This window comes from Camelina sativa, chromosome 6 (assembly GCF_030686135.1).
Source record: "Camelina sativa cultivar CO46 ecotype springtype chromosome 6, ASM3068613v1".
In the NCBI taxonomy this organism is placed as follows: Eukaryota; Viridiplantae; Streptophyta; class Magnoliopsida; order Brassicales; family Brassicaceae; genus Camelina; species Camelina sativa.
This window is the reverse complement of record NC_141885.1, coordinates 24184942-24209562: the sequence shown is the minus strand read 5'-3', so window position 1 is coordinate 24209562 and position 24621 is coordinate 24184942. Positions and strand designations below refer to the sequence as shown.

At 38.1% G+C, this 24621-nt stretch overlaps 7 protein-coding genes and 2 pseudogenes across 9 annotated transcripts; 3 read left to right on the top strand and 6 right to left on the bottom strand.

Moving 5' to 3' along the window:
• Window positions 1-17: 17 nt before the first annotated feature.
• On the bottom strand, window positions 18-1373 carry LOC104792696 (protein ELC-like). Its single transcript, XM_010518904.3, has one exon. It carries the CDS (start codon window positions 1085-1087, stop codon window positions 98-100), a length of 990 nt encoding a protein of 329 aa, XP_010517206.1. The 5' UTR covers window positions 1088-1373; the 3' UTR covers window positions 18-97.
• A 532-nt stretch (window positions 1374-1905) lies between these two features.
• LOC104792697 (uncharacterized) lies at window positions 1906-3746 on the bottom strand (annotated as a pseudogene). Its single transcript, XR_015560452.1, has 3 exons — window positions 3669-3746; window positions 2592-2714; window positions 1906-2499 (listed from the first exon to the last, which is right to left on the bottom strand). The product of XR_015560452.1 is annotated as an uncharacterized LOC104792697 (transcript).
• A 696-nt stretch (window positions 3747-4442) lies between these two features.
• On the top strand, window positions 4443-5672 carry LOC147942954 (uncharacterized). The gene has a single exon (XM_087456243.1). The coding sequence runs from the start codon at window positions 4443-4445 to the stop codon at window positions 5670-5672; it is 1230 nt and encodes a 409-aa protein (XP_087312369.1).
• A 3590-nt stretch (window positions 5673-9262) lies between these two features.
• LOC104792695 (adenylate isopentenyltransferase 3, chloroplastic pseudogene) lies at window positions 9263-10253 on the bottom strand (annotated as a pseudogene).
• Window positions 10254-11303: 1050 nt separating this feature from the next.
• On the bottom strand, window positions 11304-13108 carry LOC104699313 (uncharacterized). Its single transcript, XM_019246983.2, has 3 exons — window positions 12199-13108; window positions 11938-12109; window positions 11304-11841 (listed from the first exon to the last, which is right to left on the bottom strand). Exons 1-3 carry the CDS (start codon window positions 12598-12600, stop codon window positions 11477-11479), a joined length of 939 nt encoding a protein of 312 aa, XP_019102528.2. The 5' UTR covers window positions 12601-13108; the 3' UTR covers window positions 11304-11476.
• An 804-nt stretch (window positions 13109-13912) lies between these two features.
• LOC104792694 (putative histone H2A variant 2) lies at window positions 13913-15424 on the top strand. Of its 2 annotated transcripts, none has more exons than XM_010518901.2 (3): window positions 13913-14027; window positions 14236-14348; window positions 14904-15424. In XM_010518901.2, exons 2-3 carry the CDS (start codon window positions 14238-14240, stop codon window positions 15198-15200), a joined length of 408 nt encoding a protein of 135 aa, XP_010517203.1. In that variant the 5' UTR covers window positions 13913-14027; window positions 14236-14237; the 3' UTR covers window positions 15201-15424. The 2 variants fall into 2 exon arrangements, with proteins under 2 accessions (XP_010517203.1, XP_087309939.1); XM_087453813.1 differs by having other exon boundaries at window positions 13926-14085.
• Window positions 15425-15493: 69 nt separating this feature from the next.
• On the bottom strand, window positions 15494-17963 carry LOC104792693 (uncharacterized). The gene is made up of 2 exons (XM_010518900.3): window positions 15893-17963; window positions 15494-15802 (listed from the first exon to the last, which is right to left on the bottom strand). The coding sequence occupies exon 1, from the start codon at window positions 17737-17739 to the stop codon at window positions 15898-15900; it is 1842 nt and encodes a 613-aa protein (XP_010517202.2). The 5' UTR covers window positions 17740-17963; the 3' UTR covers window positions 15494-15802; window positions 15893-15897.
• A 1520-nt stretch (window positions 17964-19483) lies between these two features.
• Window positions 19484-24089, bottom strand: LOC104699312 (uncharacterized). The gene is made up of 7 exons (XM_087453812.1): window positions 23690-24089; window positions 23075-23409; window positions 22456-22608; window positions 21926-22018; window positions 21475-21533; window positions 21076-21169; window positions 19484-20848 (listed from the first exon to the last, which is right to left on the bottom strand). The coding sequence occupies exons 1-7, from the start codon at window positions 24039-24041 to the stop codon at window positions 20624-20626; spliced, it is 1311 nt and encodes a 436-aa protein (XP_087309938.1). The 5' UTR covers window positions 24042-24089; the 3' UTR covers window positions 19484-20623.
• LOC104792692 (uncharacterized) lies at window positions 19588-20516 on the top strand. The gene has a single exon (XM_019246499.2). It carries the CDS (start codon window positions 19588-19590, stop codon window positions 20191-20193), a length of 606 nt encoding a protein of 201 aa, XP_019102044.1. The 3' UTR covers window positions 20194-20516.
• Window positions 24090-24621: the final 532 nt, after the last annotated feature.

Genomic DNA, 24621 nt, shown 5'->3' with positions numbered 1-24621 from the left:
TAAAGTTAGTTATTAGCTGAGCTTAATCATGAGTTATTTAGTCCATTAAACCCAAAATGAAGATAAATTTACAAAAGAAAAGGTTCACAACGAACTCTCAAATATGAAAAGATTCGATTTTTAAACGATTCTGCCTAACGAAGAATTGTTCTCTAGCCAAGACTCTCACTTGCTTTAGATAAGAACCTATCTCCAACTCTCCTCTCGCCGCTGCTTCTTCCAGTACTCTAAACACATCTTCAATGGCGTCGTCTTCTGCTAATCCTTCAACCTCCGATTCAATTTCGAACATTTCTTCGATTCCCATATCATCATCCATCGACGTCAGTTTGCGATAGTTCGTCTCTGCCCAGTTCTCCAAAACATCGGTGGGATCTTTGAGATTCAAAGCTCTCACCTTTAATGTCTCTCTCTCGTTCTCAAGCTCGGTGATGATCGTATTAACAGATTCGGATCTTTGCTTCATCTCTGATTGCAGTTTCCATAGGTTCTCAATCTCTTCCTCTGATCTCTCCATGATTGTTAGGACGTCGTAGTGGAGACTCGTGGCTAATCGATCTAAAGCTTCGGGTCTCGAAATCGATTGGTTCCGGGTTGGGATTGAATCAGTGAGTACAAAAGGGTGATCGTTAGCGAGAACTTTCTTGAGGTTACGGATGAAATTGAGTAGATTGCATCGTGGGTATTCCCATGTTTCGATGTATCTAGAGTTTGTGAATCCTGAAGAACTTACGAATGGGTGGTTGGTGCGAATTGGAATCGAATCAGGGTTTATAAACACTAGAGGAGGCGTTATTGGGTAGTTCTCGTGAATCCAAATGGTTAATTGCACGGTTGGGAGTTGTGTAGTGGAGCTTCGTATACGTAGAGATCCTTCAAGGGAAAAGAGTTGAACTTTGGATCCGTTGTTGTGGTTGAAAGTATCAGTTGAAAGCTCGAAGTTTGGATAGTCTTGGAGAAATGAAGTTAGATGCTTTCTGATTAGCCATTTCTGATCAGGATCGGTGTAAGATAGAGCAAAGGAACCGGTGGCAAGAAGGGCTTTTTCTATGAATTTGATTGAAGATGATGATGATGATGATGCCATTTGAAAAGGTTAGTGACTTTGAGGCTAAAGCTTGTTCTGTGCTATTTATGACGTTCTTTGGTTTTGGATTCTTCAGTTTTATTGTTATATATTATGAAATGACTTGAAATGTTTTGGGTCAAGCTTAGAGAACAAGGGATAGTGACTGTTTTATTGTTTCGTGGAAGTTTACATTCTTGGAAAGAAGATACTTTTGCTAATTGTCTTTTTCTCTTGCTTTTCATCTATATTATTATTATGTTTTGTCACTGGATGATTGATTAGATTTGTATGTATTTAATAGAATTATCCATTTTGGCTTGGTCTAACTTTACTAATTTAGTCTCAATACTTTAATTTGAAGCTAAATGGGTTTTGACTTGGATGTGCTGTTCGTTTTGGGAGTTCCAATATTAAGGGATCAAATTCTGGGAATTAAGTTCTCATATCGTGAAACCTTTTTCCTTTAGTATAAAAACTCGATGACCAAATAGCTGAACATTGCTAAGTCATTTTGTATTTGAAGGACCATCAATGCATTGATAAAAGTCACTTGTTGTGCAGTCTCGTTTGTTCCTCAGGGAATTTACATCTCTTTGGGACTCTACTCAAATTTTATGGTGACATGGTTAGTAAGTTGGTCTGGCTTAGTTTTCTAACTCTGATGATGTTTTCTCCAATTCTTTCAGCTTTGTGCCTTGCCATTAGATTTTAGTTGTAGTCGCTTTGGTATAATCTCGTTACAGAATTTAATTTAGTTGATGCAAATTTAATTGTATTTTTCCTTTGACCAGCTTTTTTTTGGTTCAAATCTCGATGAACAATTGTCCAAGCCAAGCTGTGAGAACTTCTTTTCCTTATTTTTCTCTGTTGGGATTTGAGACAATTCTTGTATGCGTACATATTGTAGTGAAACTTTGGTGATAGGTTTAGGAAAAAAGTGAACACTCCAAGCCCCAAATTAATACATTACAACCCATCATGGCAATTTATCATTTAAGATCTTAATATATTCAGCATCAGGATATGTACTTATCTTTCTATTTTGTGTGTTTCTTCGTCCCGAGCATGTAATTTCTTTCTTCGTCCCATTGTCCCGAAATCTGTATATTCCTTGCAGATTGCTCTGCTCTGTAAGGAGTTTTTCTTCCCAGTCTTTTTGATAACCTAGTTAATTTGCAAACGTCATCCCATTGGTTAAGTGGTGTAGAGTAAGATAGACTAGAGGTCAAATGAAAAAAAAAAGATCTTACTTTTATTTCCAGCCCCACAGATTTTCTCAAACTGTCATGACTTGTGTGGTTACAGACCAGTGTACAATTTGAAAGAGCTTTGTTGTCTCTGCGCTTGTTTTTCTCTTTAACCTCTTTTAGGAGATCATGTACAGCTTTTCTGCTGTCACTTCTTGGCATTCTTCTTTGGATGTAGTTGTGCTAATTATATGGTAAGGCAATAGTTCAGATGGTTCTAGTAAGTAAACTATGAATCTTGCTTGTGGATTTAAGCTTGAAAATAGTAATAGTACCTTTCTGCTAAATTGTCTGAAATCACGTATATCTTAATGGTCCAGCTCTTGGCGTTGTACTTACTGCTTAAGTATCATCTTACTTTCATGTGCTAAGCTTTTACTGCTGTTGAACTTGAGGCTCTAAAATATACAAAGCAAGTTTAAGAGTACGTTAGATACAGTATGATAGATTTGTGGTTTATATATTGATCCTGGTGCTCATATCTAGATAAAATCATAATGATATTGTTTGTTTGGAAGAGCATTACATAATCAATGGTTTCTTCTGTGTATCTGTTATAGGTAGCTTGTCAAGAGCATTCTGCAATTGCTCTACCAGCTTGTTGCAGTGGACAATGAAGTTTGCAGCTGAGTGACAGCTATTGACAGCGCGCCTTCTCTCATCCTATTAGGTCAGCCACTGTGACTGCCAACAACAACAAAAAATAAAGCATTTGGATGACCGTCCTAGGGGTGGTAAGTTTCAGGGTTGAGAACTTCACATGTTTTGAAAACTTACTCTGGTTTGCTTGCCTGTTCCAGTGGCTAAATCGACGGAGAGTCGTATCTCGTTTGCTTGCCTGTTCCAGTGAACTGACCAGAATCCCCCGGAAAACGCGTGGCTAGATCGACGGAGAGTCGTTTGCTTGCCTATTAAAGTGAACTGTGTGGGGGTTTACAACAGAGGTCGCCAGAGGGAAGTCTGATGCTGCCGGTGACTGCGGCAATAACATGGCCGTCGATATCTTCATACCCATGATGATGATATATGAAAACTTTGCAACTATATATATAAACTTCAGATTTCTTTTTTTGAAAATGTTGTTTGCTCGTCGAGACTTGTAGTCTCTCACTTATGAAGAAGTTGTAATCATGATTATTTATAAAGAAGTTGGGAAAGATTCTCGTGTGTCCCTTTCATATTCAGACAATCACGGAGTAAAGTAAAATAAAAGATGCGGGAGGAAATAATTCATTTAATCACGAAAGAAAAAGAATCCCCTATGGCATTATTGCTTAGCATCATAGGTTTCCGTATTTCTTTTTAATACAGAATATTTGGAAATAGTATCCATAATAATATCTAAATATTACCTTTTTGAATTTAAGAATTGGCCCTCTCTGGCTCTCTCTCCACAAGACGACAACAGGTATACCATAATACCAAACCATAATTCCAAACCATTATATCTCCATATTTTTTCCAACAGTTTTTTTCTTTTTGGGACAGAGATGGGTGATAACTGATAAACCTCATAAGTCATAACCCTACCAATCTTCGATCTTAAGTGTTTTTTTACTAACAGTTTTTCTTTTTGGGACAGAGATTGGATATAACCCTACCAATCTTCGATTGTGAGTTTTTCTTACTTACTAACAGTTTTGGGAATTTTTGAAGTCAAACTGCCAATCCATTTAACTTATATTTTCCCAAAGTTTCTATTGTTTTGGGATAATTTTTTTAAAAATAATTTCACCTTTTAAGTATGAGAAAATGGGGCTTTTGCAGGATCAGTGTTGGAGTTGGTTAGTCTGAGAGCAAAGGAGTTGAGGTGTGCTCAAACTCGGTTCTGTTTTGAGTTTTGTTTTGATATTTTAAGTTGTGTTTCTTGATTAAGTTAATAAGTGACCGAGTCATTTGGTTAGTGCTAAGTGATCCGATTAAGTAGTAGTCTGTTTAGGAGTTTCTAGTTTCAACACTTGTAAGGCTATATAAGCCATCATCGTTCTATGAAATAAAATCAGAGTTTCCAAAGTACAAAGCAGAGCTGTTATCATTACAAATTGGTATCAGAGCTTACTTCTTTGTTATTTTGTGAAAACACAAAAGAGAAGCCGCAGCTTCAAAACTGAGAAGAGAGAAGAGAGATGGGAGATGACAAGATGAAGTTGCCCCTGTTCGATGGTCATTGGAACCATTGGAGTGAAGTGATGGAGAATTTCTTTCGTGCCAAAGGTCTGTGGAAGCTGATAGACATCGGGTTCGAGGAACCACCAACGACGACAATTCTGACGGCTGAACAGAGACAATTGCTCGAGGACGCAAAAACCAATGATCACAAAGTGAAGCATTACCTCTATCAATGCATTGATAGGGTAATAATTGAGCAGATCTCGGATCGTAGAACATCCAAGATCATCTGGGACTCCATGAAGAGGAAGTATGGGGGAAACAATCGTGTAAAGAAGTCCTTGCTGCAGAAACTCAGGAGAGACTTCGAGGTGTTGGAGATGACAAAGTCTGAGAAGGTGGAGGACTACTTCAAGCGAGTTCTATCCATTACAAATCAAATGAGGAGTAATGGTGAGGTTATGCCCGACGTGAAGGTGGTGGAGAAAATTCTCAGAACTCTGAGTGAGAAGTTCATGTATGTGGTGGTATCCATTGAAGAGTCAAAAAACATTAAGAGCATCACATTGGATGAGTTACAGAGCTCTTTGGCAGTCCATGAACAAAAGTTCAAGAAACCAGAGAGAGGTGATGATCACGTGCTAAATGTAACACAAGGAAGAGGAATGGGAGGAAGAGGCAGAGGTTTTCAAGGAAGAGGAAGAGGACGTGGCCGAGGTAGAGGTTCGTTCGATAAGAGCACAGTCGAATGCTACAAATGCCACCGTCTTGGACATTTTCAAAATGAGTGTCCAAAGTGGGAAGAAGGAGCGAACTTTGCTGGTCTTGACGAGACTGAACCAATGCTATTGATGGCATACACCGAAGAAGTTGAAGAAGATATCGAAGAAACTGCTGAGATGTTGCTGATGTCCTACACTGGAGAACAAGAGAGTATGAGGAGAAGAGCATGGTTCCTCGACTCTGGTTGTTCAAATCATATGAGTGGAGACAAGAGCTTGTTCATTTCAATATATACAGACTTCAAACATTTGGTAAAGCTGGGAAACAACAAAAAAATGGAGGTAGTTGGGAAAGGAAGTGTGAAGTTGAAGCTCAGCGATGTTGAATACATAATAAGCGAAGTCTATTATGTACCTGAACTCAAAAACAATCTTTTGAGCCTTGGTCAACTTCAAGAGAAGGCATTAACGATCGTCATACAAAGGGGAACTTGCAAGATCTATCATGAAGAGAAGGGCTTATAGCAGAGAGCAAGATGAGCCTGAACCGGATGTTCATGCTAATTGATCAAACCGACGAGGAAGAGACATCAGCTCAACAATGCCTGCAGACATTTTCAGACCAGATACTGAAGCTATGGCACAAACGTTATGGACATCTCAGTCATGGGGGAATGAAGACTCTACAAAACAAGCATATGGTTAGTGGTCTCCCTTTTATTGATGCAGAAATCTTCACATGCTCAGATTATCTAGTTGGGAAACAACCGAGGAATCCCATCCCCAAGAAAAGCATGTGGAGAGCAAAGGAAGCTCTTGAGTTGGTACACTCAGATATTTGCGGTCCTATCAGTCCTGTTTCAACCAGTGGAAAGCGATATGTCCTGTGTTTCATTGACGATTACAGTAGGAAAGCATGGGCATATCTTTTGGAGGAGAAGTCAGAAGCTTTCAACCACTTCAAACTCTTTAGAAGCAATGTGGAGACTGAGATAGGAAAGAAGATAAAGTGCTTGAGAACAGATCGAGGTGGAGAGTACACCTCTAATGAGTTCTCAAACTACTGCATAGAGCAAGGGATTCGGAGACAGCTCAGCACGACTTACACACCACAACAAAATGGCATTGCTGAGAGGAAGAACTGCACAGTCATGAACATGGTCCGATCCATGTTCTATGCCAGGAAAACACCAAAAATCTTTTGGCCTGAAGCAGTGATGTGGACTTTCCATGTTCTGAATCGTTGTATGGAGACGGTGAAGCCTCGGGTGATGAGACAAATGATGATGCTCAAGCTGAGCAACCTGCAGAAACCACGCTGGAGACTCAGAATGAACAGCCTGTGGAAGTCAGAGAGGGAAGAAGAAGAACAGTTAGACTTCCACGTTATCTCAGTGACTATGTCACGGGCAATGAAGAAGGAGAGGAGAGTGAAGGTGACGAAGTAAACATGGTGGAGGACCTTTTGTCGTCTTCTGTTTCTGATCCTTTAACTTTTGAAGAAGCAGAACAGAGTCTAAAATGGAGGAAAGCCATGGATGAAGAGATAAATTCCATCATCAAGAATCAGACTTGGGAGCTCTCTGTTTTACCAACTGGAGCTAAATGTATAGGTGTGAAGTGGATTTACAAGACCAATCTGAATGGACATGGAGAGGTGAACAAGTTCAAAGCACGCCTAGTAACTAAGGGTTACAGTCAAGAACACGGCATTGATTACACAGAAGTCTATGCACCGGTTGCTTGGATGGATACAATCAGGACTATTCTAGCTACTGCGGCACAAAAGGCTTGGGATATTTATCAACTAGATGTGAAATCGGCTTTCCTCCATGGGGTTCTGCTAGAGGATGTTTACATTCAACAGCCAAAAGGTTATGTGGTTAAAGGACATGAAGAAAAAGTCTACAAGCTTCACAAGGCACTTTACGGTCTAAAACAAGCTCCAAGGGCCTGGTTTAGCAGAATTGAAGAGTATTTCATCAAGGAGGGTTTCCAAAAATCTCAGAATGAAGAAACCTTGTTTCTAAAAAGAAACAACCGAGGTAATATTCTGCTTGTAAGCATCTATGTTGATGATATTATCTACACAGGGAATGATGTGTCGATGATGGAAGATTTCGAGATGTCAATGCAAAAGGAGTTTGACATGACAGATCCTGGAAATATGAGGTTTTTTCTGGGAATTGAAGTGCTACAGACATTAGAGGAAATTCATATTGCTCAGTCGAAGTATGCCTTGGAGGTTTTAAAGCGCTTTGAGATGGAGAATTGCAATCCAGTATACAATCTGATGGTCCCTGGAAACAAACTTAACATGGATGAAGGAGGGGAACATGTAGATGAGACTTTCTATAAACAAATAATAGGAAGTCTCATGTACATTACCACAACGAGGCCTGATATGCAATTTGTTGTAAGTCTCTTGAGCAGGTACATGTCGAAGCCTACAGTTTTACACTTACAAGCATCTAAAAGAGTCTTGATGTATCTAAGAGGAACTATGGATTTTGGCCTCTGGTACAAGAGAGGTGGTTCAGGAGAATTATTGGTCTACACGGACAGTGATTTTGCTGGAGATATTGATATTAGGAGAAGTACATCAGGATATGCTTTCTTGATGGATGAAGCAGCAATGGCATGGTCATCAAAAAAGCAACCGATTGTCACATTATCAACAACTGAAGCTGAGTATGTAGCTGCATTTGTGTGTGCCTGTCAAGCAGTCTGGTTTATGAGGATGTTGGAGGAGTTGGGATATGAAGTAACAGAAAGCACTGTGATTCGCTGTGACAACACTTCAGCAATCAAGTTGTCTAAAAATCCAGTGTTTCATAGAAGATGCAAGCATATTGGAGTTCGTTTTCATTTTCTGCGAGAATTGGTTAGAGATAGAGTGATCAGATTGGAGCATTGCGGGTCTCAAGAACAAGTTGCAGACATTTTCACAAAATCATTGAAGCGTGAAGCATTTGAGAGTCTGAGAAGCAAGCTTGAAATCTGTTCTGCTGCAAGTAAGCTAATCTTGATGCACCAAGATTAGCTTAAGGAGGGTTTGTTGGAGTTGGTTAGTCCGAGAATAAAGGAGTTGAGGTGTGCTCAAACTCGGTTCGAGAATAAAGGAGTTGAGGTGTGCTCAAACTCAGTTCTGTTTTGAGTTTTGTTTTGATATTTTAAGTTGTGTTTCTTGATTAAGTCAATAAGTGACCGAGTCATTTGGTTAGTGCTAAGTGATCCGATTAAGTAGGAGTCTGTTTAGGAGTTTTTAGTTTCAGCATTTGTAAGGCTATATAAGCCATCATCGTTCTATGAAATAAAATCAGAGTTTCCAAAATACAAAGCAAAGCTGTTATCATTACATCAACGACGAGAGATTAGGTGAATCCTTGAATGAATAAAACACACAATCAAAAAGCATTTTTAGTTTTAGTTTAACCTTTTGAAAATTTCATTGAAAAAAAATAAAAGTTATCGGTTGCCCAAAAGACCACCAATAGCCACTTTTACTAAGCAGAGAGTTTGAGAACTTAATTATGTTTTTGTAGTCAATATGAGATATGTCGGTACTCGGTAGAGTTTAGAGCGTTTGTTAACCAAGCTCATAGACAAAGATGTGAGAAACTGCTTAAGCTCCGTTCAGAACACAAGATCACAAAACAAATACAAACTAAGATGGCATGCTTAATCAAGTGGTTAACCACAAAAGTCCACAAGACTTGTGTAACACCTCCAACTCATTGTCGAAGATTCAGATTTTTAAATTATTCTCTTCATAATCTTTCCACTTTCTAACTTATAGAAACACAATGATGCATATTATATAAAAAAAGGGTTTTTTCGTTTGAAATTGATTTTACATTCAATTCAATTGTTTTTTTTCTCCTAATTAACCTTTTTCCCGAACTAGAAAAGAAGGAAAAGAAAAGACTCCAAAGTCCAAACGCACCAAACCTCTTCATTAATTATTTTTAAAATATACTTATTTCACACTCACACAAAAGTACAAAAGTACGAATGCAAGAAAAGCAAAGAAAATAAAAGGAAAACAAACAAAAACACACCCCACCCGTTGACCAAAACAAATAAAAAGGAAGAAAAAAAAAACACACCAAAAGCCTCGCTACGTGACACGGTGGAAGCTTTTCTCACCAACGAGAGACGGTTCACGGTTAGCACTTAGCAGTGTCCTTGCAGAAACCGCGACACAGAAATGGTGCTTGGCCCTGCCACCAGATTCTCCCACGCCGCGTCAGCATCCGCCTTCCACCTCCGCGTTGTGATCACCGGAGTTGTATCCAATCTCTGGACGCACCACTTGTTCACATTTTTCAACCGTTGGATCTTTTCTCTTTGTCGACAGGCTAATCCAAAGGTGTTCCTCTTTATTTCTTCCACCACTTCACTAAACAGCATTTGTCTCTCTCCCGCATTTAAGAAGGGCTCGTTCTTGAAAAACCTGCCGAACTCTGAAATCCCAATTGCGTTCTTGATCCCTTCCGAGTAGTTCATTGAATCAGAAAAGTTGAACAGTTCTCTAACTTCCTCAACCATTCCATTCGCCACCATCTTATCAACCCTCTCAGACACAACACCGCGTAAAAAAGGAACTGCCACGTCGACCCATAGAAAACAACATTCGTATCTCGACCCGACCAGGAGATCCTCCAAGAAAGAGTTTGAACCGCCAACGACGATTGGAAGCTTTCCACGGTCGGTAATGGTTTCGATGGAGTGACTCGCCATGTCGCAGAAATCCGCGGTGGTGAAGTAGTCGGCTCCAGGCGAAAGGAAGCTGAGGAGATGATGACGGACGCCGCGTTTTTCCTCGGACGTAATCTTGTTGCTTACAATGTCGAGACCTCGGTAGACTTGCATCTTGTCGGTATTTATGATCTCTCCTGAGAAACGAGTGGCTAGGTCGACGGAGAGTCGCGACTTGCCGGTACCGGTGGCTCCCATGATGACCACGAGTTTGTCCTTGCGAGCGTAGGTCTTTAAAATATCCATATTTGGACCAAAGCTTAAAAACAAAAGATGATTTCAGCTCAGATAAGAATCTTCGGTGAAAATCCGAGAGAGAGCTAATTAAGGTCAAAAAAGAAGAAGATATTGGATCGATGGGGAAGAAGAAATGAACTACAAAATTAATGAGATTTATCTTTGCTTTTTATAGAAGAGAGTAACTTAGTGAAGTGAGCAAAGAAGGAGAAGGAGGACTAGTCTAACGTATTAGTGATGTTTGAGGCTGGAAGCCCGCTACCTTTCTATTCAGTCTAAACGGGCTCCATAATAATTCAGTCTCGTTACCTTTCTATTCCCGTAAATTATGTTTCTAATTTTTTAAGTGCTTTTTGGTATTTAGTACTAGTATATTCTGAAACACTTGAAGGTAAGTAGGTAACTACTCATGTACAAGTAATAGTTTTTGTTTGGACTTTGAGTTGAAACGATTACAAAATTGTGGTACATATGGAATTCCGAAACTGATTTTCTTTATTTATTATAATCACTCTACTACAACAAGTCGTGATGTATTCCTTACTTTTTGATTTAATATACATAGATATTGTAGATTAATGTAATCCAGCCCCAAAATTAATATATTACAACCCATCATGATAATTTACCATTCAGCATCTTGATATAATTAGCCTCAGGTTATGTACGTACCTCTATCTTCCTATCATGCGTTTTCTTTTTCCCTAGCATATATGATTTTTCTTTCTTCGTCCCATTCTCTAGAAAGATGTTTCTCTTTCTTTTCTAGATGCTTCACCTTTTGTTTGAAATATTTATATCTATGTTCCTTGCATATCGCTTTATCTCCTGTTTTTCTTCCCCAATCCTTTTTAAGCTCTCGCATCAGCTTCTTCAGAGCCTAGTTAATTAATTTGCAAACACCATTACACTGGTTATAGTTTTAAGTAACATAGACTGGTGGTCAAACGAAAATTTCATGTCTTACGTTTCCTCAACGACTTATTATCTAAATAACTATTGCATTTTTTTATAATATGGTCAAATGTTCTTCTGAAATGATAACATTATGAATTGTCTAAAAAAAAACATATAGGCATAGTAGTAATTAGAATGCTATAGCCCTCACAAAGCAAACCATAGAGTTGGATGGATCACACTCTCCCTTACAACCCAGCAAAAAAAAGACCAAGGGGAGACACTACTTTTAGGCGTGTATGGATCATCCTCTGTTACATAACCCTTAATATCAAAAAACTATAAGGGATTCAAATACTCCTACTAAAATCTCACACCTCTCTAGAAGGTTATGTCACACATATATATATATATATATATATATAAACAAACCTTCAGACACCAAAGACAATGGATCCTATCGATCCAGTTATCATATCTACTGATTCCTGCTTCTCTTCTTCATATGAGTTCTGATCTGCACGAACATAAGAAGACAGCCACTTGGATTTCACATACTCAGCTCTCCTCCATGGCGGCACATGAAGTCCTTTCTTCTTCAAACTCTCCTTTGCCGCTTTACATATAAGTATGATGATCCTCTGAAGCCGATCAGCTTTCCCCACAAAGATGTAAGGCAGAGTTTGCAGCATCGACTTATACGTCTTCGTTGCACGAGCAATCTCAAACGTGGATTTGAAGTCGATGTCAATCAACAGTCTTTCACCTTTGATAATCACATCCACATACTCATACTCCCCTGTTTCCATTTCACAAAACAACCAACTCTATTGTCAAGCAAGAAGCTACGAAATGGCTTTGGCTTTACAGAAAGATCAAAGCTATAAGACAATACCAGCAGGACAAGAAGGCGATTTCTCCCAGCGAGATTTGCATACAGCCGCATCATAACCTAAGCTCATTAACCCATTGGCCACATTTTTCAAGCAACTCTTACTTGTTTCCACAATCTTAGTCACGTCAGCTTGTAAGTTCCTCTCCCAGACGCTCGTACAAGGAACCAAACTCTACAAAAATTGAATCTCACATACATCAAGTTTCTGCTAATCGAAACAAACATATGAGTCCAGGAACAAAATGATATATGAAACCATACCTTGAGAATCTCACAAGCTTCACCGGAAGAACATTTCAAACCATCGGACCATTCAGTCTCATCATCAGAGCTCTCCGTACCACTCCCGCTAAAGAAATTGCATCGGCTACGTCCACATCGCTGTTTCTCCCCACCACCGTTGTTGTTATCCTCGATGAAGTTCAGAACCATCTTCGCTAAACAAACCGAGCTCGGCTCAAAATCTCCAGAGTTACCTCTCGAAAGCGGCGCCTCTACATCAACGCCTGGAAACTTCTCGGAAACGTTCTTAACAGTGAACTGTCTCTCAAAGAGACGCTTCAGCCTCGATTTCGGCATTTGCTTCATCGTCTCCGGGAAAGGTACCTCTTCCGATACATCGAAGGAGTCATCGATCGGTTGGATTTTCATATGAAATGGCATCTCAATCACTCAAAAAATTCCCCCCCCCCCCCAAAAAAAAAACGAGAAAATCTGAAGCTGAGAAACTAAAAAAAAAAAAAAATCCTAAAACTATGATCTAAAATTGAAGATAAAGCAATGGGATAGCTTCGAAACTGAGCAAACGATTTTTTTTTTTTTTAAAAAGAGAAACGTCGCTTTAACTTTTAGCTATGAAAATTAGATACGGTTTAATAAAGTTTCCGAGATACGCGACGAAGCGAAAACGTCACATATTTATGCTTTTGTGATCATTAAAACGACACTCCGACGCAAATCTCGCCGTCGATTTCATCATTTATTTTTATTTTTGAACACGGAGATCTGGTTTTTGATTCTCGCCGGAGATTTTCAAATGGTAGATTGATTGAGAAGAAGGAAAAAAAAAAAGGATGATAACGGCAAAAAAAAAAACAAAAAAAACAAAATCTTCGTGATCTGAAACAACCAAAGAGGGTAAAGAGGATAAGCTTTGCTTTTGGGGATTTATAAAGGGAAGATGATATTGTGTACACGTGTGTATCCTACGTGTTCAACAAATAGTTAAAACGATAAGAGGGGGTATACGTGTCGTGAGATTAACGGTGTTGGTTTTGTTACTAAGTCCAGGTGGCTAAGATCCGATGGCTCTTGGAATGGAAGAAAGTCGAGAATACCCTCGGAGGTTCGTCGTGAAGGGGGACGTGTCAATGACTCCACTTGAGCCGGAGTCTGTTAGCAAAACTTCGCCCGGAATAACTTGGGGGAAAAGAGTGGGTTTGATATGACGGAAATGGCCCTTCCGGTTTCGACGTACGTACTTTTACGTGTTTTGGCATATTCCTTTAGTATCTCTCCGTACATACTACACCGTAATAATCTCAATTGTTTGTGTATTTACTAAGATGAGACAATCTTGCAAACCAAATACAGATTTTTACTAAAATTCAAAATTTAGTAAACTAAAAAAGAATTAACATTGATTCGATACTTTTTTTCTTTTTAAATTCCATCATGTAAGTAAGGTGCTATTTATATATTATTATACCCGCTAATTTTGTAACAACCAATTATATGAATATAATCTTAGATTAAACATTGATTTTCCCAATAATGCAAGATTTAAAAGGACAAATAACCAAAATCAAATAATATTAACAAATTCCTATATCAAATAAAATAGAAATTTAAAATTTTGCATAGAGAAATTATCGATTAAAATTATTAAGGTAATGTTTTGGAAAAAAAAAATGTAAAATCGATTTTGGTATAAATTAGGTTTTCTCACAGTATATATATAAAAAGAGATAAAGACCAGTAAACGAATCCACGAGGATCCCCACACCAAACTCCAATTTTGGTTTTTACTTTTTAGTAAAAAAAAAAGCTCTCTCCCGCACAATTTTGAAGCATCCCGCTCTCGTTTTCAGGTACATCTCTCTTTGCCTCTCCCTCTGACTCTGATTTAGGGTTTCTCTATCGATTTTTGTAAGTTTCGCTCGAAATTCTCACCAAAACGATTCGAATTCTCGTTGCTCCACTGTTCGATTCGATTCGACTCGACTCGACGACGAATCTGTTCTTTCTTTGTTTTAGTATTCCGAAATTGAAATAGATTCGCGTCTTTTGATTTGGTAGATATGGCTGGTAAAGGTGGGAAAGGGCTTATCGCAGGAAAGACGGTGGCAGCTAACAAGGACAGTAGTGTTAAGAAGAAATCCATCTCTCGCTCTTCCCGTGCCGGTATTCAGGTATCCCTTCCCTCCCCTCAAACCCTAGCTAGCTCCTTCTCTCTGTTTGATGTGTGCTTTAGGGTTTTTTTTTTTGGTTTATTATATGTTCAATGCCTCTAGGAGGAGCATTGTCGTTTGTTTATCTCATTCGTATGAGTTGTAAGATATAAGTAGCTTTCATGTTCTGTTCGGTTTGACACCCACAACTTTGCTTTTCTTTTTGTAACTAGTTGCTGTCTACTACCAATTGATACTGATCTGTATGTGTGTTCTCTTCATCCGCGTGTTTCGTTGCTTTGTTCTGGATATGTAATCCATTCCAATCCAATTAATTGTAGATATCACTGAATCCGTAGAACCACTTGATTACATTGTAGTATTTATGAATGATCTAGCGAATAAAAGAACTGTGTGGTTAGTTTAAGTCTCTTCTGTACCTATGTATACTTTAAACAATAGCTAAACATTGGCTGAGAAGACATATATCTCATTAATGAGAAGCCTTTCTTTGTGCCTTAAGTTATATGCTTGTTCTGTTTCTGAAATATGGTCTTTTTTTTTTTTTTTTTTCAGTTTCCAGTGGGTCGTATTCATCGTCAACTCAAGCAAAGAGTTTCAGCACATGGAAGAGTTGGTGCCACTGCTGCTGTCTACGCAGCATCTATTCTGGAATACTTAACTGCAGAAGTTCTCGAGTTAGCTGGGAATGCGAGCAAGGATCTGAAAGTGAAGAGAATAACACCAAGGCATTTGCAGCTTGCAATCAGGGGAGATGAGGAGCTTGACACTCTCATCAAAGGAACTATTGCAGGAGGTGGTGTGATCCCTCACATCCACAAGTCCCTTGTCAACAAAGTCACCAAGGATTGAGTTTCCGTCTCCGAGTACTATGTTCTTTCCTATATTAGCTTATGGCTTCAGGTTTAGGAGTGGATTTTTAGTTTATTGATCTAGTTTGCTCTCTTATGGACACCCTCAAGTGTATATGAGTTCATTTTAACTCGTAGGTCTCTACTCTCTGGTTTTAGACTCAATACTCTTGTGATCTTTGACTTGCTAATGCTTACATGATTAAGGATTATGGTTTCTTGATTTTTTTGGTTTCCTATACTATACTGTTGCATGCCCCTCTTTTAGGTAACCCAGACAATTGAAATCCTCGATTAGATAATGAAAACAACACTCAAACATTCATAGAAACTGGTGACAAACGGCATGTGATTGTTTCACAATTCTAAATAGTTATATAGAAAAACTAGACAAACTCATATGACTGTCCCAGAACTTAGTCCTCAAGCAAGCACACTAGTCCTCATATCGATTGAGGAGCATAACTTAGCATAACTTACCACACACACAGAGCTAGGAAATAAACCATCAAAGTTTACACTTGGGTTTGATTCTTGAAGGTAAATAAATAATTAAAAAGTCATTCATCTTCCAACAGTGCCTTTCTTGTATCATCCCTCGACCTGCAGCAAAAAAGGTGTTCATAAACACAACTTGCAATATCTTTGGTTTTACTTTACTAGCTGAGTTATAACAAATGTTGTTATTTTTACCTTTATTAATTGCAGGCTTGAAGGTGTCTTCCATGCGGCATAATAGGTTGCACAGTTTCAAATGCCTCGACGAGTAATGCAACTTTCTTCTTCCTTGCTGGGGCAAGTTTACTAACAGCACGCTGCAGAGCATAATCAAACATCCAATCCTCTGAGTTTCGCCTCTCATCTATGTCTTGATGCTTGAGGTCTACCTTTTCAGCATCCTCCTCCACTACAATTGGAAGGTAATTTGGTTCTCTTGGGTTGAATGCTCTTAAATCCTCAGTCTCTGCAACAGGTTTCTTGCATTTGATGAAAGTCCATGAAATGGTAGAGTCTGTCTCTTCTTGGTTGCAGGGTTTTCGTGTACGGTTAAATGAAACCTTTGTGTTTTCTTCTGTCATCGATATAACTTCAGTCTGGTCTTGAGACTCCTCTTTCCAATCTTCAGCTTCATCCTTTAATGTCTCTTCACCAGCATCATCTTTAACATCAATAGCATTACCTGCTGTTGAGTTCTTTGTCATATCGATAACTTCTGAGATAAAGCAACTAGATTGATCAACATCTGCATCTTTGTTTTCTTTCTCTTGGATCTCTTTCACAGAATCATCTACCAAAGTCTCCTCCATTGTGCTATCTGCTTCTGAGTTCTTGGTCATATCGATAACTTCAGAATCAAAGCAACCAGACTGATTAGCATCCCCAACTATGTTTGCTGCCTCTTCAAGATCTTTCACAGATTCATCTACCAAAGTCTCCTCAATTGCATTATCTGCTTCTGAGTTCTTGATTATACTGATAACTGCAGAATCAAAGCAACAAGATTGATCAGCCTCTCCATCTCTGTTTCCTTTATCTTGAATCTTATTCATAGAGTCCTCTACCAAAGTCTCCTCCAAATCAGAATCTTTTAGGAGATAAGCCTCTTCATTTGCTTTCTCTTGGACCTCATTCACAGCTTCATCTACCAAAGTCTCGTCCAAACCAGATTCTTTTAACTCGATGTCATGATCACCTTCTGAAAACGTTACCATGTCAACACTATCAGAGTAGTCATCAGAATCAGTTTCAGAACAGGGTGCTCCTTCAGAAACAGTTTCTGAGATTTGGGTATAAATATCAGCCTCAAAAGCACTTCCACTTCCATGCTCAAACTCTTTCTTCTCCTCTACGCTTATCTTCACAAACTCTTCCTTTGAAGCTTCCATATTCACACTCTTCTGGGACTTCAAACTCTGTCTCCTAGAGGATATAAAGCTTTTCAGAGGAGGATACTGCACGGAGTGAAGATGGCCATTGAGCGAACAATACGTGTAAGGACAAACTTTCAAAATAGAGGTTCCATTAACTTGATCATATGTCTCGCCATGATTAAGCATCAGATACTCTGGAAACTTGGAATCTTTTAAAGTAGAAGAACAAGTAGCTCTCTGTGAGCATCTCTTGAAACTAGGAGCCTTTGTCAAACCCCTACCGATCCTAGAACTCGGCTTATTATTACATCTATCCTTGTTAACTCCATAACGAGAATCATGTTTTGAACCGGTTTGGTTCTTCTGATTCCTAGATAGATTAAGTCTTTTCTTGTTCTCCTTTCTTGCCTCGGAGCTACTGGTGCCTTTCATGTAATTAGGTGAACCACCTGTCACTTTAACAACAAGATCATGGTTTGGTGTTGCTTGTGACTTACCTGATTGAGAAGAAACAGTAGTATTGTCTTTAAGCTTCCTCCTAGGCTTTGTTCTCTTCATCATCATCATCTCCGGTCCAAGGTTCTTGAGATGTTCTTGCCCGAATCGAGTTTCAGCTGGTTGGGAATTGAAAGAAGACTCGAGTACTAGACAAGTCTTCCTCTGAACCATCTTTCCCAATCCCAAGGTTCTTGCTTTGCCTGAAGACAAAGCTATTGTTTTGTTTAGAGGAGAAGAAAAATGGGGAGAATATCAATGGTGGTAGGGTAAAAGATACGTGTGCGGTTTTGTCTCAGTGCCTTTTGTAACTTTACGTGAATTTGGTTCAAACTTAAAACAAATGAAAGATTTTTGAATACTTTGTGATTTGAACAAGCACTGATAAAAAAGAGATTGGTTTTGGTATGGTGTGGTGGGTCTACTTGTCTTTATAATTGTGGCCATTTTTTAAGGGATGATTAATTATTGCTTCTTCGTGTTACACGAAATAATGCGCATTATGTTTTTTGTCTTTCTCTCTCAAATCTTTTTTTTAGGCTCCTCTCTTACCCCACAAACTAAGAAATCACAAGTGTTGGTTTAGTCCACAAAGGTGTGTCAAAAATAATATAATATTGACCAATATTACAAACCAAATACAAGTTTTTGATGTAGTGCTTTTGCTTTTGAAGTTTGTTATTTCTTTTGATTCGGAAATTATTTATTTTAAATTCAAGAATTAGCTCTTGTTCATAGGGGAATGTAATCACCAAACGAGGGTGGATTGCTATGTTAACATAATACTAAATGACTAATTATCTCCACGCAAATTTTGTGATTTTATAAAACCTTTGTGATTATATATAAAAAAGAATCCCAAACATAAATTAAATAAAAATGTATCCCAAACGAGGTTGTGGTTAACGTAATGCATCATGCATGTGGATGTGGTTGTGGTTTCGTCATGATCACGAATTGGTAGCAACTGGAAAATTAGATGTTTCTGGTTATTAATTATTTATTTAATTTAATTTTGTAGTACCAATTAGAAAAATTAGAATTTTCGCCTGAGAGAAAAACATTCAAAAATATTTGCTTCTTCGTGTTGAGCATGGTTGATTAATTATTTGCTCATTCGTGTTGCGCATTATGCGCATTATGAAATAATCATGCGCATTATGTCGTTTTTTGTTTTTAATTTCTAGAATAAGGAAGCTAGAGTTTATTAATATTAGAGTCATTGATTATATAAATATTCATTAATCATTAGACTAGGTTTCTAATGCAAGTATATTTTAAAATGAAAGTAACAATTTCATATGTTTCTTCGTACTTGTATATGAGTTTACTAAGAATTCCCGATCCTGTTGTTAATTTTGATGTGTAAACGATTGCTTAAACTCCACCCATTGGAATAAGAAGTTTTATAAATATATATATATTTTGGGTGTAGAGTACTTCAAATAAACTGATTACACAATTATAGAGTTTAGATGTACAAGTTAGTGTTATCCGTGCAAACTTTACAATTAAACCCCAGATTAGACGCTGATGAGCAGAACTTTAGCCATCATGAAGCAGATAAGTCTACGCTATTTTGAATTTACTACTAATGATATAATCATTACTTCTTCTACACGTTTTGACAAATGTGTAACATATGCACTTATCTCCGGAGTTGCAGCTTCTCCCAAGAAACTACTCAAGAATTGCTGACAATTACATACACTGTCGCCTCATGATTGGCCAGAAGCAAAAAAAAAAAATCAAATGCGTCGGACCCATCTAGTCTCTTCGTTGAAGAAGTCGTGGCAACGTCGTGTTGACAAGTCGGGAACAAGTAAAAGATATATCTCATCTTAATTTCTCCCTATTTTGCTTCCAAATTTTCAATTCCTTTTCTTTTATAAGTAAACCTCTTTTTGCTTTCTTCTACATCAGATCTTGAAACATACTTTTAAACAAGACAAAACAAAAGAATACGCTAGCTGCTCAAAAGATTTGGCCAACTTCTTTATTTCTGTAGTGATTGTGAATAATATGCCTATGGGGAAGAAACATCTTAGCATCAGCTCTCTGAATTACCAATCCGAAGACAACAACTGCAAGAACAGTCTCTTCTTCGGATTGTTCGATGACCATGAATCCACAAGGCTAAGAAGTGGGAGTATGAAGAGACAATACAGCGACATGGGAGATAGCTACCACAGAGTTTATGAAGAACAAACTGATGATGTTGATTATGATGGTGACGATGATGAGAGATCAAAGATGGACATGAAAGTCTTGATGGTATTGGAGTATATGAGAGAGCTTTACGTGGGACAACTTCAGCTGCTGAAAAATATGTTTCCTGGTGGAGCTAAAGACGAGTTTGTTGGTTTTTTTAACAAAATTGGTGACGCTGTGACCCAAATCAAACAAGATTCTCGTCCTCCTCCTACAAAGTCAATGACTATGCAAAGGAGTCTCAGTGCTCGTTCGCCACGTGTCACCTCTAAAGGGGTTAATTTGGGTCCATCAGATCTAAGAGATGAAAGGTTTAAAGTTACAACGGTTAGTGCTGGTGGTGCGGGTGGAGCTGGAGGTGCTGCCGGAGATGGTAAAGGTGGCTCGGCAGCTGGTCAGGGTCAGACCAAGAAGTAGTTAGGATTTGTGACATGTTGTGTGACCATGTATGATCAAATCTTATGACACGATCAGGGTTTTGCATGAAATGTGAAAAGTGTGATTTAAGACTTTTCAGTCAACTTGGGGATTCCTAGCTTTAAAGGTGGATTTTTCTTTATTCAATGATCCTTCTTTGCCTAGTTGGTGTTGTTATATGTTTTTGTATTTATGGAGATGAAGTATCAGACTCATCCAAAGGTAGAAGAAATCAACTAGCTTTTTAATTATTATTCTTTTGAGAGTTTGATTCATCTTCTGTTATGTTCTTACAATTAATAAGAAAAGCTTTGTGTGCATGATCCTTAACTGTAACACAAACAATGACTAACTCAGCTGCGTTGCATCACATTACCTATATTGTATTTACAACACTTACATGTAAGAATTTGACAAGGATTTGTGCGTTTCAGTGCATATTCCCTCTCTGTGCAGCCACAATAAAGACCATTAGAATCGGAGACGCAAGCAGAATCACATATAGGAGTGTCTCATCTATACCCATTGCCTCTCGTTCATTATCCTCTTGCGCGTTGTAATTCACATTATCTTTGACAAAGGCTTCAAAGTAGTTCTGATAACCAGTGTTTCCCTCCCTGAAGCTCGACCCCTTAACCTTCAGCATCTCCATTGCCTACAAGTGTGTTATGAAAAACCCTCACATTTTTAAGAGAAACTGTTTGCCAAAATCAGATGATAGAAAACACTACGGGAAGCGAACACTTTTTTCTATCAGTAAACACACAATAAGCAAATCAATAGAGTTGAATGGCACTTATCCGATGTCAGTCAGAGAGAAAACACAAGTGTGTTACACTTGTGCTTAGTAGGTATAAAACTTTTGGGAGTGATTTGAGTTACCTGGAAACTGAACATGAACTGCCTCGCTTTCTTGCTCACTCCCGGATTTGGGTGGGATAGAAGCTTCTCATACATGCCCCTTGCCTTATCTTCCCTGTCAGTCACTCCACAACAACAGTTTAAGGCACATGAGCCAATAAATACTAACCAGTAGTCAACAAGACTACTTTTGAGGATATCTTAGAACATTCGCAAATGACCATCAACTTGGTAACTCTAACAGGGAAGCTTCATGTATTTTGTGGTTTCCTTGGGGAGTTTTAGAGCTTGAGAGAGTTTAGGGACAATGATTTACAAATACAAATTTTGTATGAGGCTATTAAAAAGTCAAATATTCATGAAGAAATACTTGTCACCCTGTAGTTGCATCAAGAGAAATAAAAAGAGAGAAAAACTTACTTTCGAAGTGAATCCTGACAGATAGACCACTGCAAAGCCGCTTGTCCATGAAGCTCACTCTGCACAACTAAAATCGTACCTAGTTAAGGTCACATCTACTGCAGCGAACATAAGAACTTACAAGTAACATCATCTTCTGAATAACTACTTCTTTCGATATCTAGGACTAGGTGGATCACTGGATTAAGATGTCGATAGAATATCACATAACAAGGTCATGGAACTAATAATGCAAAATAATTAGCTTCTTAAAAACCTTATTGTTTGTATGGTTGGTTGTTATATAAGATAGTTGGATTGTCTTTGCTCCACATACATGCTGTGGATAGATTGTAAAGAAGTCTCATGCAGTCAAAAGTACGAGTAAGGCATATGCAGAAAGAATAGTTGTATGAGTAGATTAATGCAGAAACATAGACGTGAAGTAAAAAACAAGATTTGGAGAAATTACCTTAAAAACTATTTTCTCCATGACCTTTTCATAGTATGGCAAAGCTTCCTTGAGTTTCCCAGAATCCATAAGCGAGTTCCCCTTTTCTATTGCCTGTTATAATTAAAGAAAGTGTTAAATTAAGGGAAGAAGTAGATGATGAGCAAAACGATTCTAATTTCTAGCTATCTTGATGCACAAATTGAAGCAGAACATGCCTGTATATATTTCCTTCTAGTTTTTCTCCACTCAAATCAATTTTTTAAAAACCTTCTAGAAAATGTGGCATCTAACTACCAAAATAAGAGAATCTGCTTGAGAAAACAGGAGTCCATATCATAGTTTCAGTTGAACCCATATCCTCGCTCTATATGATCTTATAAATAAAATTCTAAAGACAGCAACTTAAAATTTATAAGATATAGCATGGAGCATTCTCATTGAGAGCAAATTTACTCTGTAAATGAGATTTATTTTTTGCGATATTACATCCAAATTAACTTCAGCATCAGGTCTGTCCTCAAAGAAGAACAAAAATGTCTTTGGAGTACCTTCTCACACTCAAGTTTGAGTTTGGTATCAATATTCAGTCCGATTGATTTCTTGTAGGCAGCGAGCATTTTTTTTGTCTGTGCTTCTCTCGCAATCCTCTCTTCAGCAGTTTCAACTGAATCCCCCGGTTGAAGAGTCCTTCCACCACCAAACTTAAACAAAAAAAAAAGGATATGTCTCTGTCCTCAGGAAAGTATACATTCCAACAAAGTTAAGATGCAAATTCTTATAGCTAAAATTAGCCCCAAGCTCATGAACATGAATGGATTAGTTTTAGTCTTTTAGAGGTTCAAGTTGTTCAGAAACCTATTGCAAATGCTACTTGGAATTTGGAAAACATAGTGTTGTAGGATATATACATGCAATTCAAAGAGCTATCTGTATCTTTTCCCATTTCAGAATACGAAGCAACCATAGCCAACAATCCAAAATGTACTTATTGCTAAAGGAAAATCCATGAAACCTCTCTGTTACTTTTACCTTTAATAATCTGGAGTAGTTGGCTCTATATACCCTAACTTAACAACATTGGACAAGCAACTTTTCCCCCCCTTTGAGTTCTGAGGTACAACTAATTCAGTTGCATAAGACATCTATTTAGATGGGCCAGTCACATACCGTCTTGGAGATGTTGCTAGGTCTTGGGAAAACTCCCCACGTTGAAACTTTGGGCTTATAAACATCAGAGTTTCCATCTCCTTCTTGCTTGACATCCTTTTCTTTCTCCGCAAATCTCGTTTTATCACCAACAATAAACTCCACCTCAGGTAAGTCTCCTTCAGGAAGATAGTCTACAACAGGAACAAGTCCCGCTGGAAGCCCTCTTGTGCTTCTCTTATCAGCAAACCCAAGCCCCATGAAATCAATGCTGGACACTTTCAACTCTTTCTTCTTGACATCATTATCTTCAACAACCTTATTTGATGATCTAACAAGACTTTGCTCTGTACTACCTGAAACCCAAAAAGAATCAAGCTCCCGGGATCATGTTTTGATTAACTTGACAACATATTGACAACATGAACAAGCACTTCAATGTCTAACATAAAGAACAATTCTCCATCAATGCAGCTAATAGTCAAAGACTTAACTTCTACATCCAATAAAAAACCAACCTTTACAATAAAATCAACCCATATGAATGATACTAAAGCCTATTGGGAAAATGCATTGAACTACAAACTCAAGCAAAGACTTGTACAAAAAAGATATGGGTTTTACTTTTTACTGAACTGGGTTTAGGTTCCTCGACAAAATCAGTTCCAAGCTCTTTCCTTTTCTTATAATCATTGGCTTTTTGCATAGCAGCCTTAACCGAGAGTGGCAATTCCTCATCACCAGCATTTTTGTCTCGCTCTTCTTCTACCTCTGATTTCGATTTCTTATAAGCTTCGGCTTTCTTCAAAGCTAGCTTCACGGGATCGACGTCGACCTCAACCTCCGACGAGCGTTCCGGCGAGGACGAGTTGCTCCGAGTTCGGAAAAGTGAGAGTTTCAAGGATTTTGGTTTTGGAGATGGAGACAAGAAGAAAGAGGGAGTATCGGCTAATGGAGAAGAGAGCCAAGAGTGGTTGTAAGAAGCCATGGATTGGTGAAGAAGAGCTGGTTAGCCATTTTTGGGAGTGGCCGAGAGGGTTAATCACACACCCGTGGATGCAACCATCACCACCCATCCATTTCATCATTTGGTCACTGAAGCACATAACGGTTCATTTTCCCGGTTTAAATTGGTTTATACTGGTATAAGAATTGTTTTACCATTCGATTTTTAGCTGGACCAATTGTTAATTCAAATCGGTTTAGTTTGGTTCAATTTAGTTTTTTTTTCTGTGCACACAATCCTTATACATTGATTAATTTACTATTTGAGTTGATCACATTGGTTTGCATTTATCACGAGTAAGAATGTACCGATTATTTTTAATTTTCATTTGCAAAAATCTCTTGATTATATATAATTGTAATAAATTTAAGTTGATTTGGTCTAATTGCACAAAACTGGATTTGGTTTGATTTGTTCCGTACAAATTATTCTTTTTTAATTCAGTTTTAGTAGCTCAATTTTGTTTATATTCAGTTAAGTTTGGCTTGTTCAATGTTATGCCAACAATTATAAAATGTTAAAAATGATAGTGGGAGTTTGTATAGATATTTGCATTAAAATA

Coding starts and splice junctions, on each gene's coding strand:
- LOC104792696 (XM_010518904.3), bottom strand. CDS start 1,087: ATGGCATCATCATCATCATCATCTTCAATCAAATTCATAGAAAAAGCC.
- LOC147942954 (XM_087456243.1), top strand. CDS start 4,443: ATGGGAGATGACAAGATGAAGTTGCCCCTGTTCGATGGTCATTGGAAC.
- LOC104699313 (XM_019246983.2), bottom strand. CDS start 12,600: ATGCCATTTCATATGAAAATCCAACCGATCGATGACTCCTTCGATGTA. Junction 12,110..12,198: donor AAGCTTGTGAGATTCTCAAG/GTATGGTTTCAT, acceptor CAATTTTTGTAG/AGTTTGGTTCCTTGTACGAG. Junction 11,842..11,937: donor ATCGCCTTCTTGTCCTGCTG/GTATTGTCTTAT, acceptor AAATGGAAACAG/GGGAGTATGAGTATGTGGAT.
- LOC104792694 (XM_010518901.2), top strand. CDS start 14,238: ATGGCTGGTAAAGGTGGGAAAGGGCTTATCGCAGGAAAGACGGTGGCA. Junction 14,349..14,903: donor CTTCCCGTGCCGGTATTCAG/GTATCCCTTCCC, acceptor TTTTTTTTTCAG/TTTCCAGTGGGTCGTATTCA.
- LOC104792693 (XM_010518900.3), bottom strand. CDS start 17,739: ATGGTTCAGAGGAAGACTTGTCTAGTACTCGAGTCTTCTTTCAATTCC.
- LOC104792692 (XM_019246499.2), top strand. CDS start 19,588: ATGCCTATGGGGAAGAAACATCTTAGCATCAGCTCTCTGAATTACCAA.
- LOC104699312 (XM_087453812.1), bottom strand. CDS start 24,041: ATGGCTTCTTACAACCACTCTTGGCTCTCTTCTCCATTAGCCGATACT. Junction 22,609..23,074: donor CTAGCAACATCTCCAAGACG/GTATGTGACTGG, acceptor TTTTTGTTTAAG/TTTGGTGGTGGAAGGACTCT. Junction 21,534..21,925: donor TGGAGAAAATAGTTTTTAAG/GTAATTTCTCCA, acceptor TTAGTTGTGCAG/AGTGAGCTTCATGGACAAGC.